The 15428-nt window shown below is 64.2% G+C and overlaps 2 protein-coding genes across 3 annotated transcripts; both read right to left on the bottom strand.

Annotated features, from left to right (window-relative positions):
- Window positions 1-5420: 5420 nt before the first annotated feature.
- CRYBB2 (crystallin beta B2) lies at window positions 5421-8292 on the bottom strand. Of its 2 annotated transcripts, none has more exons than XM_086474266.1 (5): window positions 8236-8292; window positions 7327-7445; window positions 6225-6399; window positions 5699-5841; window positions 5421-5589 (listed from the first exon to the last, which is right to left on the bottom strand). In XM_086474266.1, the coding sequence occupies exons 1-5, from the start codon at window positions 8290-8292 to the stop codon at window positions 5421-5423; spliced, it is 663 nt and encodes a 220-aa protein (XP_086330392.1). The 2 variants fall into 2 exon arrangements, with proteins under 2 accessions (XP_086330392.1, XP_086330393.1); XM_086474267.1 differs by having other exon boundaries at window positions 6267-6399; window positions 8236-8289.
- Window positions 8293-12139: 3847 nt separating this feature from the next.
- On the bottom strand, window positions 12140-15037 carry CRYBB3 (crystallin beta B3). The gene is made up of 5 exons (XM_086474199.1): window positions 14955-15037; window positions 13447-13565; window positions 13152-13284; window positions 12867-13009; window positions 12140-12305 (listed from the first exon to the last, which is right to left on the bottom strand). The coding sequence occupies exons 1-5, from the start codon at window positions 15027-15029 to the stop codon at window positions 12140-12142; spliced, it is 636 nt and encodes a 211-aa protein (XP_086330325.1). The 5' UTR covers window positions 15030-15037.
- Window positions 15038-15428: the final 391 nt, after the last annotated feature.

Raw genomic sequence — 15428 nt, 5'->3', positions numbered from 1 at the left:
CCAGAGATCTCTGCTGATCCTCCAGCCCCCTGTGAGAGGGGAGAAGCCAACCTCTGGGCTGGCACCACTCCAGTGATGCTAACGGGGCCCAAGCCAGCGCCCAGCAGCCATCAGTCCCGGCTCACCTCCTTTCCACTTCTAATCCTGTGTTTTGGCTGCAGCGTTCAGAGCCTGGAGTGGAAAAATTGCTTGACACCCCACCGCCAGCCTCCACACACGCGTATTAAAACCCGGTCACTCTAGAGGTGATTTTACAAAGACAAGCCAAGCCAGGACGTTCCACTCACCGCAGGGCACGGTGCCAGCACCTGTGTGCCCCTGGCCCCTCCATCCTCCCCCAGCTCCCGGCCGCCGGCAGGGACCCGCCACACAGCGGGTCCCCTCGCTCGCAGCAGCGGCTTTTTCTCCCCAGATGTTTTCTCTGATCAGAAGAGGGGCCAACCAAGCTCAGCGTCCAGCCCCGCTGCTCCCCATCGCCCCGGGAACAGCAGGGACTCGGCACCCCTTGCCAAAGCAGGGAGATGCTCCTCTCTTGGCTGGAGAAGGAACACTGGGTTATTCCACTCTTGTCCCAGCTTTCGCATTAATCAGAGGTGAGATTACTTTTCCTGCTCCACATGCCAAAGCTGAGCACTGATAAATCACCAATCTGCCCTAAAAGCCACAAGACTTTAATAATACATGCTGGGCTCCTGCTTATTTTCCCTTCCTTTCTTAAGCCTTTACTATTTGTGGCGAGGGTCTGTGTGTGCATGCACAAACATGAGGCTAGAAGCTCAATTTAATCTAAAGAAGAAAAAAAAAAAACTCGAAGCTAAGAATCTCATGTAACCACGTGGCTCCAGAAGCTGGAGAATCAAACCATAACAATAACAATAATTTTCAAAGGACAAAAATCTGTGGAATCCACAGTAAACCCCTAACAGTTGGCAAGGCACATTCAATACCCAAAGCATCCAGGCTGCGGATAAAACTCCCCCCACTATAACTAAGTATAAACATTTCAAGTTTTTCAGGACCGTTGCTTTTTTGCCAGTGATTCCCCAACCTTGGGGTGTCTCCCAGGGCCTCGGCACCCAGTGCAGGAGGGGGGATTCACCCGCTGCTGCCACTGGGCTTGGGGAAGGGCAAAGCAAAGCTGGTGTGAGCACACGGGCCGTTTTTCACCTCTTTTCATCACACTTGCTTCCTCCTCGCCAGCCAGCCCATCCCGCATCGGACGCCGTCCCCCATGAAGGCACATCCCAAGGACAGACAATGGCCGATGCTCACGTTGAAAAATTAAATCGTAAGGAAAAGGCACCTAAATCTCAGATGCGATTTAACGGAGGGTTTTGCCTTATTTTTATTCTCTCATGAATTACTCCATGGTCAACCGCTGCTGTGCTTTCCCTCGCAGCCAGCACCCGTTCCTGCCTCCGGCCTGTGGGTGCAGCTGGGGCTCCCACCGGCGCTCGGGTGGGGGACCAACCTGCAGAGGGTCCCAGGGTCCCCCCACCGCCTGATGGCACCTCCTGAAAGCCCCGAATGTGCCCCAGCCATGGCAGGCGTTGGGGGAAACAGCCATCCAAGGGCGCTGAACCCCATGGCTGTTTGATATCCCCCCCACCCCGCCCCCGCTAGTATTTGCTGGGTGAAAACCCCCCACTTTGCCAGGCTGGAGAACAGCTTTAGCTCTTCTGTCTATTGGCATGACAGCAAAACCGCCCACCCGCCGGCAGAGCCGTGGGACCACTGAAATATCACCAGCTAACGCCGGTGGCAGCGCCCGCTGTTCCCCCCACAGCCCCCGCGGCAGCACGGCCCGGGGGGCAGCGGGGAGGGAGAAGGTCCAAGAGACACAGCTCGGGGGCACCCGGGGGCACGGAGCTGCTGCAGCCGTGCCGGGGGGGTGGGCGGTGAGCGGCAGGATAGCGGCGTGCCAGATGGCAGCTCCACAGCTCGCGTGGGACGGAGGCGATCCTGTGCTTTTTGAATAAAAATTTTTTTAAAAAATTAAAAAATTAAAATAAAATATCCCAGCGCATTTCTCTCCGAGGCAGCGTTGGCGTCTGCTCGGCTGCACCTCCGGAGTGACCACGTGCCCCGAAACACTCGGTTTGGTGGTGACGTTTCCAATGGTGGTGAATCCCCCACCTACCCCCCCAAAGCCAAGCGTGCTTTTGCCCAAATTAGTGGCCTTCGCCCTCAAACCCAGCCCTGGCTCCTTGGCTGGGTTTGTTCAGCTCCAGGTGCCCATCAGTGGCTCTCAGACGTCATCTGGGTGCTGAGCTGAGCAGCCTCCTCATCTCAGATGTCTCTTCCCCCTCCCTGGGTCCTACCCCTTCTGTTCTTTCTCCAAAAGCGAAAGAGGAGCTGGAAGGAGGAGACATCCTGGAGCAGGACACCGAGCCAGAGCAAGCAGCCCCTGATGCCTTCGCCAGCCCCCAGCTCCTGGGCGGTGGACCCAAACCTCTGGCAAAGCCCTAAGTGGCTGAAAACCCACCCCTGTGAGAGGAGCTGCAGGAGGGCTCTGCAGCCGCCAGCGGTGCCTGCGGCATCGCTCCCCCGAGAGCTGAACCCCGCCTTGCCCTGCTCCTGCAGCCGGGGCAGGGGCTGGCAGGGCGCCCTGTCCTCTGCCCCCCACATCCCACCAGCCCCAGGGACCGGTGCAGTGGTTGTTCATGCCATCACCTCCCAACAGCTCTCCCCATGGGGTCCTGACGGTGCGCCGGCATCTGGCGCTTTAGCACAGAGTGATGCAAAACCGGAGAGCCGGCTCTGCCCTGGTGACGCTGGGTGACACCGCGCGGTGAGTCTCTGCTCGCCTTCCCTGGGCCAGACCTGGCTCTTTGCCTCTCTCAGCCGAGACTGTGCCTCTGGGAAGACTGGGAGCTCTGCCCACCCTGCCTGGCTGCCTGCATCGCCAGGCAGATGGCTTCACGGTTGTTATCCGTGTCTGCTGAAAAATGCCACCAGATGGGGAAGTGGCTCTCTCCGGAGCTGCCCCCACCCGTAGCAGTTGGGCACGGCGGTGACGTTGGGAGGCTGACCAGGGAATAACGCTGCTCCCACCCGAGAGGAGAGCTGGGGACCTGCCAGCAGCGTGTCCACTCTCAGTCCCCACCAGCAGCCATGGTGCCCGGTGGCACGAGGAGCGGCGGAGCCACTCAGCCGTCCGGCTGCTGTCCCTGCAGCTCGGGGTCCCTCCGTGGGCAGCAGGGGGCAAGGTGGGCAGCAGGGAATGTGGTGCTCTGTCCCGGCACCTCTCCAGCCTGGCCAAGGACGGCTGTGTGCGAGGGCAGGGGCTGTGCCGGGGGTGACACCCGCCAGCTCCGTTTGCAGGACGGGATGTGACTCCCTTCGGCGAGGGCAGGTTTTGGGCCTGGAGTTACGGGTGAGGAACTGTGAGTCAGAACCGCAGCAGCTGCCACATAGCAGAAGCCCTCGCTCGGTGGGGGAAACACGTCTCCTCCTACGTGAGCCCCTGCAGAAACCGCCCGCTCCGGTGCACCCCTGTGGCAAGCGGGGTGCAGCCCACCCACCAGTGCGAAGCGCCCGGCCGGGGCCCACGTCCTGCTCGTGCCACAGCCGCTGCGTTTCCTCCCATTCTGGCTCAGGCCACGAGAACACGGGAGCAGCAACCAGGAGTGCCGAGCCAGGGAGGCGATGCCACCGAGCAGGACCCCAGGGAGGAGGTCGGGGCATCGCCGAGTCCCCTTTGCCACCAGCACCTGCAGCAGCGCGGTGGCTCCCGATGCCCCAGGGAGCAGCTTGTGGTCAGAGAATGGAAAAACCCACCTCAGCAGAGCTAAAGCTGCATCGAAGTGACCTGAGGGCACCCACCTGAGTGCACCCAGCCACCAGATGAGGAAATGCCCCCGACAGGTCCCACATGAGCCACCCTGGGCTTATTCACATTTTCCTCTTCTGCTTTCAGACCTTTTCCCCCTAGGACCCCACCCTGCTGCTCACAGCCGGGCTCTGTGGTCCCCGAAGGTGGCTGCCCTGGCCCCCAGTTGCCAGGCCTGCCGGTCTCAGCTCTCCACCTCATCGCTGATTTTAGCAGTTCACACCCCAGCAGACGCCGTTTCCCACCGACGATTCGCAGCCAAATGCCCGGACGGGGCAGAGCTCTCCCATCAGCAGCACAGCGGGGCGTGTGTCGCTACTCCCATGAAAACCCCGCTTTTCACAAGAAATTTTCAGGTGTGGGATTGTTCTGATTTTCCCCTGCTGAAGGAAAAGCACAGATTTTCGCAGGGAAGCGGCTCGGCCGAGGCGACGCGGCAGCGCGCTGCCAAAGCACGACTCGCCGAGGGGCTGACATTTCGCAGCAGCGTTTGGCAAATGATTAATTCAGATTATCGCCCCGTGGAGGTGGGCTTTGCCAAACCGATGATTTAACGCCAGGCTCTGTTATCATCCTGAGCACAGCGGAAAAGGCTCCGAAACGCGGGGGATTCGGGGGCAAACCACCATCCGCCGGGGCGGTTGTGCATGGGGGCCGATGAAGTGGGGGGCCGCGCATCCCCCTCCCGCTGCCTTTATCGGGTTTGCTGGTGTTCACGCCGAAACGCTGCAGCCTGGCAGCCGCCAGCAGGTCCCTGCAGTGACACACAGCGGCTGCCGCCACCGCGGCCGCATCCTGCTGGCAGAGGGGACCGGGAGGGCCCAGCACCCTCCACCACCACCTCCAGCGCTGCACCGAGCCCCCGGCCGGGCAGCGTGAGGCTGCAGCCCCCCTGCGGGAGCTGGTGCTCCACAGCGTCCTCTGCTCGACTTATGTTGCAAATAACCAGAGCATTCTGTAACATTACGAATGCTGAATTAAAGCATTATTGCTAATTAAAGCTTACAACGCCGAATAATTAAAGCAACTGTTTGGTTTGGAGTTCAACCAAGAGGGCAAACCCCCCAGCTGTCACTGCATCCCCCCGGCTCCGCGGTGCTTCGGGGCCACCTTCGCCGGCCACGGCGGGACGCGTGGCTGTGGAGGGGCTGGTCACCCCCGGCCCTGCACCCCAGGACAGGGCTGAGCCCCGCAGCCATCGCGGTTGGGGCAGAACCCCCGGGGGTGCTGGCTGCGGAGGAGGTGAGCGGCTCCCGTCCCCCAGCTCCCGTCCCCCAGCGATGAGAGGGCAGCTGGGAGGCGGGTGGGATGCAGGTGGCACTGAGAGAATTGGGGGTGCAGCGATGGGCCCCCCTCCCCGCCCAGGAGGACGGGGTCAGGACGGGCATCCCGCTGGCAGGGGGGTCCCTCCGCACCCCCAAGGAATGAAGGGGCCAGAGCCAGGACTTTGAAACTCCAAGCTTTATTCAGTTGCTTCGGCAGTGGTGCGCATCACACGGGGGGAGGCGGGAGGCGAGGCCGCGGGGGGACAGCGGCGGCCGGGGGAAAGCTTGCTCCGCTCCCCGTGCCCCGGCACGGGCCGGGGGCTCTAGTTGGTGGGGTGGTAGGCGCCGCGCTGGTGCCACTGCATGTCCCGGATGCGCCTGACCGACTGGATCTGGGGGTGCTGAGCGCCGAAATCTGAGCTGTCCTTGTAGTCCCCCTTTTCAAACAGGTACTGGTAGCCTCTGTAGCCGGGGTACTGGTATCCCACCCACCTGCCAAGGCAAGGACGGGGGGGTGTCACGCACCTTCGCCCACCCCACGGCACAGCCGAGGCTGCTCAGCCGCTCGATGCCCCGGCATCGCCCAGGTCCCGGTACTCACGTGCCGCTCTGCACCCGCACGGATGAGACCTTCTCCTGGTAGCCATGGGCATGGAAGCTGGGCACGTCATCGTCTATGATTTCGATCTTCTTCCCGGTGAAGCTGGGGTTTTCGTACAGCACGATCTTGTGCTCCTGGCTGTCCTGCAGCGGGGAGAGCAGAGACGGGGCATCAGCGGCCGCCGGCATCCGAGGGGTGGGCAGGGGGGGCAAAGCCCAGGGCTGTGGGGAAACCGAGGCAAGGGACCGGCACTGTGTGCCGCTGCTCCCACCGATACCAGGGGTGCTCCGCATCCCTCCATCCAGCTCAGAGAGCCGGCGCCTGCATGGTCACTGCCAGACTTACCAGCAGACGTCCTCTGCTCTGGGGTCACCTGCCACTGCCCCCGTCCCCACGCTCCCTCCGACCCCCCCACCGGCTCCCCGGGCCCCGAGGGCTGGGGCGAGGGTGCGCAGGAGGGGGTGCCCCTCCGCCCGCGGGGCTGGGGAGGGCGGGGGAAGGCTGGGGAAGACTTCTGGCTGCAGACCTTGGTCTGGCGGGTGGGTAGTGGCTGTCTGGGTGCTCTCACCACTTTGATGGGTCTCAGGGAAGTGATGCTGTCGCTTCTCCGGCTGTTGGTCCAGGAGTCCCAGCGGGGGTACTCCCCCTTCTCAAACACAAACTGCTCCCCTTTGCAGCTTGCCTGCTCATAGCCCACCCAGCTGGAAGAGAGCAGGGGACAAGCTTCAGACGCGGCAGCAGCACAGCGACCGGCACTGCAGCGCCCACCCTGACAAACACCTTCGGGCTGAGCCCCCCAGCCGCGCCCCCCCAGCAGGGCACAGGCCCCTCTGCTCTCTGCTGGAAGATGGAAACGAGCACCAGCGCTGCCTGGTGAGGTGCCGGCCGCGGTGCCAGGGCGGGACGGGCAGCCCTGCCTGCCCAGCGATGTCTCCATCCCACGCACTGGCACAGCCAGTCCTGGCTCTCTGCTGGCAATGTCACCGCAGGACCTGCCGGCGTGGATGCTCTGACATGGTGGTCACCCATCCTTGGTCCCTGGGGACCCACAGAAGGATGGAGATGCCCACACAGCCCGGATGGGGCTGTGCTCCTGCCAGGGTGCTCCTCAGCTGCCCTGCTGTTCCTGGGTGCAGCGTGCTGCCGGACACAGGGTGCAGGCAGGGAACCCACCCTGGCTCTTCCCCAGGTGCTTTTCAGCGGCTCCCCGTTGCCCAGAGCCCCCAGCCTGGGGTGTCACTGGGTGGATGGGGAGAGGAGGTGCTGGCAGCAGCGCCGTGCACCACCGAGGGGTGCCGTCCCCCCCTGCCCCTGCACCCGAAAGGAAGGAAACCAGACTGGGGGTAACGTCGTGATCGGTGTTAGCTCCCCTCCCACCGAGCAGGGTTGGGGGACACAAGCCCTCTCAGGGGACCCTGTCACCCCCTGCTTGCCCACTGGCACCCGTGGGCACCCACCGGAGCAAGGTGGGGAAGTAACACACTAGCGTTGGCCACATGAAATCCAGGGTGCGGTGCAGGTGGCGGCAACGGGGAGACCCCCCTTCTGTGTCCCAGCTGCTGCCTCCCTCCCGCACACCACCGTGGCCCCCCCCAGCACCACCCCCCGACCCCCTCCCCAGCACGTACGGTCCGGAGTGCACGAGGATGGAGCCCACTTTGTCCACACCGGCTTCCTTCAGGTTGGGGCAGGCACCGCTGAGCTCATGGCAGCGGCCCTGGAAGTTCTCTTGCTCGAAGATGGCGATCTGGAAGAGAGGCGGGGGGCTCAGAGCGGGGCACGCCACCCCCACACCGCAAGCAGGGGGCACAGGCTGTGCCCGGCCACCGGCTCAGCCCAGCCCCATGCCTGCTGCAGCCCAGACCTCGCGCTGCCCCCCAAAACCTGCACGTCGGTGGCTTTTCACCGCCCGGCGAGCGTGAACCGACGTTCCCTCCATCCCTCTGAGCACACAGCTCGTGCTCCCGAGTGCCTGCGGGTCCCTGCCAGCACCGGCCCAGCGCCCCGGTGCTGCTCGCAGGGGGATGCCCGTTGTCCAAACCTGGCTTCAAACAGCCCAGCAGCCCGGGCTGCGGCTCGGGCACCGCAGCTGCCGGCGGGACACGGCGAGCAGAGCGCCCAGCACACCCCGGGGAGGCACCAGGGCAGCCCCAGGGGCCGAGCGCCACCAGCTCAGCACAGATTTCATGGGTCAGTGGGGCGGCGGGGGGCAGATCTGCTGTGTCTGCAGAGGTGGCGGGAGACGGGGAGTTGGTTCCCACCCGCTCTGACTGCACCGGGGTCCTGGGATGCCAGCGAAATCCTGTGCATCTCCCACCCTGCTCCCTGTCCCCTTGTCCCTCTGCAAACACCTCGGCACCGCGGCCGGTGATGCTCGGTACCGGCTGGGAGCGCTGCGAGGGGCTGCGCGGCAGCAGCTCAGCTGCTCCCCGCCCAGCTGGGGACCTGGGACAGCCCGGAGGGGATGGTTTGGGCACTCGGTGAGGTTGAGGGTGCCCTGGCCCTGTCGCAGAGCGGCGGCGAAGCCACACACTGACCTTGGAGCTGGCTGGCTGCTGCTTGGAGGCTGGCATTTGGTGCTCGGAAGCCATCATAAGCTGGTTTGTCTGCTGCCTTGGGAGGAAAACTCAGATGGTTAAAATCTGCCACAGAGGATGCACCTGGGACTGCGCTCACAGCCCTGTGTCCATGGCCCCCACCCGTACCCCGCAGCTTGCCCGGAGCACGGCCGCTGGCTGCCTCTCGCTGTTGAGTTACACAGAAAGAGGTGCTGGGGCTGGGGCAGACTGGGTTTGCTGGGGCCAGTCCCTGCTCAGCGCTGCTCTGCACAACAAACCTCCCCAGGCTCATGGAGGAGCCCAGGTGATGGTCCTGGGGCAGCATCACCCGTGATGGGACCCGCAAAGGGTCTCCAGCCCGGAGCGAGGTGACCCATGAGCCCAGGGTGTTCCCAAATGGCTCCCAGCGGAGCCCAACCCCGGCAGCCGAGGCATTTCCCACTGCCCCTGCCCAGCCAGTGACAGCTGAGGAGTCCCTGTCCCATGCGGGTGCCTGGACGGGGTGATGGGGAGAAGCACCGGTGCTCCCACCGCCCACCCCGGCCATGGGGGCATGTGTGCAGGGTCGGTGCCGAGCCCTCCCGGCTCCACCTGGCACAGCCATCCCTACGGAGGACCCTCATCCTCAAGCCCGGTGGGACCCCCTGTGTCTGAGCAGGCTCCAAACCAGGGGAAAACAGCTCATTCCCAGCAAAACAGAAACCGAGCCGTGGCTGGGCGGCAATACTCTTGAGCTGGCCACCCGGTTCGGGCTGCAGGGACAGGACCGTCCCCGCAGCTCACCCCCGGCATGATCGCGTCCCTCTGCCACCTCCGTACCTCTGCCCGGCACTGCGGGAGGGAGCTCCGGTGCCGGGGGTCGGGAGGAGGCAGCGACAAAAAAGACAACAATAAATAGAAAAGTCTTACCAGTTATACCAGTACCCGCTTGAGCCAGTGAAGGGCTGGGGCCGAGAGGTGGAATTTATACCGAGCCGCAGAAGAATGGTGCCAAAACTATTTACAAAATAGTTAAAGCATGATTCAAAGCGAGAATGCTGGATTAAAACCCAATGAAAACCAAGGTCAGCTGATCAGCTGCAGCCTTTGTCTCCCCAAACACCAAGTCGGGGAGTTATTTCATTAGCTTTCACATTCGAGTCGCCCGCTTTGTTGGGTTTGTTGGCAAGGAGATTTGGAGTTTGCATGCATCAGCCGAATGCATGCCAAGACCCAGACCGGCCCTTGCAAACAAAGCGCCCGCCAGCCCTGCTTCAGGAGTTTTGGAGCCAGAGACTTTATCCCTCCAACAAACGGGCGAGCCGCCCCGCCGCTGGAACCGCCGAAAACCGCTGAAGTTGGCTCTTCCCATGCGTGATAAAGCGAGCCTTCAAATAACTGGTAACCGTCTGGCTTCGCCCGTCTGCCTCCCCGGCGAGGGAGCGCCCGCACCCCGCAGCCCGTGCCAGTGCCGACGCCGGTGCTGCCGCAGAGGGACCCTGCGAGGCTCCTGAGCCCGGGGGGCACCCCGGGACCCCCTTCCCGCTGACATCTCCTGCCGCAGACCCGGGGCTTCGGGGCTGCACAGAGGCAGGATCTGATCCTGGTGGCACGATGCAGTGGGGCAGCACCCGGGCGGCATCCTCAGCCTGGGGTGCGGGGGCACTCAGGTGCCAGGTGTTGGGCTCCTCCTCTGTTATCCCCCCACCCTTTTGGGGACTCTGAGGAGCTCCCCAGCCCCACGGGGCAGCAGGAACAGCAGCACGGAGGCCCCTCCATCACACCAGGACAAAGCCGAGGTCAGCGGCGGGGGCTCGCGGCCTGGGATGCGTCCCCATCGCCGGGCTGTGCCTGGCGCGGGCAGCACCCACCCGGGGCCGAGCTGAGGGGAAAGGGCAGCAGCCAGACCCCTTGGCTGGCACCTTGCTGCCGGCTGGCCTGGGGAGACACGTCGGGGCTGGGGGCTGGCTTTGGCTGCAGCAAAGCGAGTTTCCCAGTGGTGTGGGGGGGAAACGGGACACGACAACACAGCTGTCAGACTGCCTGGGTGCCGTACAGCTCCCACATCACCCACAGCACCCCCCTGGAGGAGCAGGATCCCCGTTGTCACCCCAGCAAGTGTCACACAGCATTAAGGTGGCCCAGACCAGCTCTCTTCTGCATGCAGTATTTCACGGGGGTCCCGCGGAGCAGATGTGCTGCAGCCCCCACCACGGCACCTCTGGCCGCTGCCCCAGCCCTGGCGCCAACAAGGGCCACACACAGGGTCACCTCTGTGGGGTATTGCCACCAGAGCCTGCCCTGGCGGTGACACATGGGGGGGGTCGGTCCCCACGCTCTGCAGCTGCCCCAGCTGTGGGCAATGGGGCCTCAGGGGGCTGTGGGGGCCACAGGGGACCGTGCGGCTCTGCCTGCAATCACCCCACGCCACGGACAGGATTGGGACGTGGGGTTTGCGAGCAAGTGCCTGCAACGCTCCCAGCCCTGCCACCATCCTTCTCCATTCCCTGTGCCTCCAGCTGCGGCACTGCAGGGGGATCCAGCTGCTGCCCCCCCCCCCCCCATCTTTGGGGCTAACTCATAGCGGTCCCCAGCCCAGGACCCCCATAGATCTGCCCCAGCTCCCAGTGCCGGGCACGTGCCTCCCCATGGCCGCCATCTGGCACATCCCAGTCCCTTGCACACCCCAGCGAGCGGCAGACACGGTGCTCAGTTCGGCTCCTGGTGGGCTGCGATTCCCCCCTTGGCTCTGCCAGGACGGTTTTCGGCCATCGCAGCCACGGGCAGTGGCGATGCCGCAGGCAGCCGCAACCACCCGGGGCCCCAGCGGCGCCACGGACTCTCCTGGAAGCAGCTTTTGTCGTTCAGGATCACACAATCTCCTTTAATAGCTGCAAACCAGCAGCAAAGCAGCTGTTGGGCGACTGGCACAAAGCGCTCGGGCGGCCTCGAGCCCACCTCTGCCTGCACGGCTGAGGGTGCTCAGCGCTGGGATGCCCAGCTCCCTGCTGGCATCCTCAGGGCATGGGGCCCAGCGGGGCCTCTAAACCCTGCCTTGGCATCCCAAACGGCCACATGTCGGGAAGACCATCCCCAGGGAGCCACAACCCCGACTGCTGGTGGGAAGCTCCCTCGGGGCTGGGTTGGGGACACTGCGAGTGCCAGGCGAGTCCCCCTTTGGGGTGCAGAAGGCCTGGCACAGCCCGGGGACAACCATTTTGCACATCCCGACCGCCCCTGAGGCTGCCCGTGTCCCCCAGGAGCCCCCAGCCACCTCCGTGCCCGTTGGGCTGGATGCTCTCGGCAGCGGAGCAGGCAGGGCCGAGGCAAGCGAGGCAGGAGGCAGCGGCAGAGCTCCCCTGGCTCCAGGAGACGCTTCCAGCAGGGCCAGAGCGATGGGAAAAACCCTTGGCAAGTGTCCCAAGACCACAACGCCCCTGGGGCTGGGCTGCCCCTGGAGCAGGGTTCGCCTCTGCACGCCGGCCGTGCCAGCACCGCGCCGCGGCACCACCGGCGGTTATTTTTGGCAAGCCGCAGCCTTTATGTAAGGCTGCAAATCCTCGCTCTTTCCCCGCTTCTGCTGTGCACGGGGGATGCTGGGGGCACTGCCATGGCTCCCATCCGTGTCCCACCATCCCTGGACCACGGCTTCACTCACTGCACTGCACCCCACTCCAAGCACAACCCCAACCCTGATCCCCCCAGCCCAGGACCAGGCAGGCCCCCCGGCAGCCTCCAGCTCAGAGCTTTATTGAGGGTTTTGCACCAAAAAAAAAAAAAAAAAAAAAAAAAAACAACCACCAAGGTCACGGCATCAGCCGGCAGCATCACGTCAGCCAAGCCCCCGGCATCACGTCAGGCAGCCCCCGGCACGGGCGGCAGCGGGGGCAGCGCGGGGCGTCCCTCAGCTGTTCTCGAAGCAGCCCCGCTGGTGCCACTGCTGGTCCCGCACGCGGCGCACGGACTGGATGAGGGGCTGGTTGGCGTCCCAGTCATTCCAGTGACGATACTCGCCCTTCTCGAAGACGTGCTGGCGGCCCCGGTAGCCAGGGTACTCGTAGCCCACCCATCTGCAGCGGGGACAGAGGCAGCGCTCAGCAGTGCCCTGGGCTGCAGACCCCCACCCAGTGGGCACGTTCCCCCCCCGCCCTGCCCCAGAGCGGGAGGGCAGCATCCCCGTTCCACCCCAGAGGCCGTGGGGGTGCCGTGGCTGTGCGGCACTGCCCGGGACCACTGTCACCACCAAGTGCCACTGCCACAGGGCTGGGGCTGCAGAGCCTGGGTGGGAAACGGCCAACGGGAGGGGTTGGAGAGCCCAGGGCGGAGAAGGGGCCACGGCTCCACCGCAGCGGTGCCCAGCAGAGCCCTGGGTCAGGGCGAGGAGCCATCACGCAGCCCTAGTGATGCTGCCTCGGTCCCTCTCCCTCCCTGCGGGCCAGGGAAAGGGTGGCAGTGGGGAGGGAGCAAGGGACACGATGGGCACGAGTGGCATCGTGGGGACAGCTGCCCTGTCCCCGCTGCAGCGGCTGTGCCAGGCCACCCTGCCACCACCCCAGGGGGATTGATGGCAGTGCCACGGGATGGGGCCTCGTTGGGGTGTTCCTGCGCGCCCCTGGTGTCACCACCCTTACGTTCCATTCAGGGCCCTGACGCTGGCCACGCGGTCCTGGAAGCCGTGGGCCCAGAGGCTGGGGACGTCGTCGTCCACGATCTCCATCTTCCGCCCGGTGTAGCCCACGTTCTCAAAGAGGTGGATCTTGTGGTCGGGGCTGTCCTGAGGGGAAGCACGGGTCAGGGGCTGCCCTGCCCTCTGCGCCCACAGCCCCCCGAGACCCTCCCAGCCTGGTAGTCCCCATTGCTGCGGCTGTGCTGCTTGTCCCCAGGGACAGAAACACCCCCCCGCAGCCGCTACTCACGATCTGGAGGGGACGGACGGACATCAGGCTGTCGCTGGTGCGGCTGTTGGACCAGGAGTCCCAGCGCGGGTAGTCTCCCTTCTCCAGCACAAACTGCTCCCCGGCGAAGGCTTGCCGCTCGAAGCCCAGCCACCTGCGGGACCAGGGGGTCGGGGGCGGCACGGCCACCCCCGCACAGAGGGGGAGCACCCCAGCACGAGGCAGGTCCCCATGAGCAGGAGGTGGGGGATGCTTTTCGTGCCCCCCCTCACCCCCCCACCCCGGGGCTTGTCCGTCCTCCGCACCCCGGACTTACGGGCCAGACTCCACCTGGATGGAGCCCACCTTCTCCAGCTCTTTCTCGGTGATGTTGGGGAGCTCCTCTGTCAGCTCGCATTTCTTCCCCTGGAAATTCTCCAGCTCGTAGATGGTGATCTAAAGCAGGGAGAGACACCGTCGGCTGCTGCTGCAGCCACGCTGGGGGGGACCACGGCAGGGGAACACCCTGCACCCGTGCAGGCCCCCCCTTTGGCAAACACCCGCCGCGGCAGAGTGAAGCGCTCCGGCCGCGCGCCCTCCATCACTGCTGCCCCACGTCGACGTCGCTCCTCTCCCGGGCAGAGCTGGGTCCTGCCCCGCGCCTCTGCCCCGACAGGCGGCTCCTGGGCTTCGCTCCGCAGCCAGGTGTTGGCCAAAGGTGTTTGCTCGGTAAAACACAGGCTGGTATTTCACCCGTGACAGGCTGAGAACAAGCTGGCTGGCTCAAACACAGCGTGGAAAACACAGAGGGTTTGCGATAAGAGACCTCCGGGGCCGTGGGCTGCGGTCTGGTCACGGCCCATCATTTCCTTCTCACTCCGGATCCATTCGTTCCCCCGGCCTGGCCTGGCTGAAGCTCGTCTTTTGGTGGTTTCCTCTAAATCCTGCCAGGTGCAGAGACCACAGCACCTCCCCGGGACCTCCTGCTCTTGGCAGAGCGTCGGGGCTGCGCTGCAGGGTGAGCTCGAGCCAGCCCCCACGGCTGGAGCGCGGCAGGGAGAAGGACCCAGGGTGCCCGGCACAATTTGGGGACGTGCAGCCAGGCACCCCCCTGCCCCAAAGGGGTCCCAGCTGAAACCCCTGAGCCTGGGACAAGGGTAAAGCCTCCTGCAGACACCATATAAAGGCGGGGATCAAAGGATGGAGGTGACACCCAGGGTCCTCAGGGACTTCTTTCCACCCCAAAGCAATAAGCAGCCCAAGCTCCCGGCACCTCTTTACCCCCTTTGCAGGATCTGCTCCCACCTCCAGCCTTCTCCGGCCGGGAGTGGCTTTGCCTGGCTCCCCAAGCTGCGAGAAGGGCTGCAGCCCTTGCAACACCCACAGCCGATTTACCTCTAACCAACCTATGAGAGTAAGAATTACAGCCTAAAAAATCGCAGAAGGAATTTCACTGCTCAAACCTACAGCCGATCCCCTCTGTGACGGGATACTTCATCTCCTGGGTTAGAACACAGCACAGCTGCACGCCAGACCGGACGGCAAATGACCTTGGCAGCCCCAAACACAGTGAGCAGCATCTCCTCCTGCCAGGCAGCAGCAAATCCCCCGGACGGAGCCTCCCTCCCCTCCCCGCAGCTCGGCTCGGTGGGCGAGGAGCAGATTTATCAGAGTGGTGACACTCCTGCGCTGCTGCACGAGGTGACCCCGAGGCCGCTTGCCGCCTTCCCCAGCACCCCCTGCAGCGCTTTGACACCGGTACCAGCCTTGCGCGCGCAGGCTGCGCCGCATGGTGACCCGCAGCATCACCCAAGGTCTGTCCGTAACCGGCTGCCCCCCCTGTACCTTGTAATTGCCACCTCGCTCGCCAGCACCCTCCCCAGTCGCCATCTGCTCGGGGGGACTTTGCTGCTCAGTCATTGTGCCTGGAAAACCCAAAGGGTAGGAGGTTAACACAGCATCGCTTTCATGGGAGGTATCAGCCTTTAAATTATAAACTACTTCGTAAAACAGGAAAGGTGAAGCTGGGACGGGGACAGGTAGGGAGAGTCAACAGGGTTCCCCCCGAACGCAGCAGCTGTAAACCCCCAGGGATGTCCGGGCTAGGAGGACACGCTCCGTTATCCATCCTCCTCTCCCTGCTGCACGCGGGCCCTGCATCCTCACCCCGACACCGCCATGGGGCCGGAGAGCCCGTGACCGAACCAAGGCATCTTCCCAGCGCCACGGGATCCCTCTCTGACCCTGGGCAGCTGGCCCAGTTGCTCATTAAACTCCTGTCTAAAAAAGCTGCCCTTTGTTTCCAGCAGGAATTTGCCG

This window comes from Leptosomus discolor, chromosome 16, assembly GCF_034619465.1.
Source record: "Leptosomus discolor isolate bLepDis1 chromosome 16, bLepDis1.hap2, whole genome shotgun sequence".
NCBI classification, from domain to species: Eukaryota; Metazoa; Chordata; class Aves; order Leptosomiformes; family Leptosomidae; genus Leptosomus; species Leptosomus discolor.
This window is presented reverse-complemented; position numbering and strand designations above follow the sequence as displayed.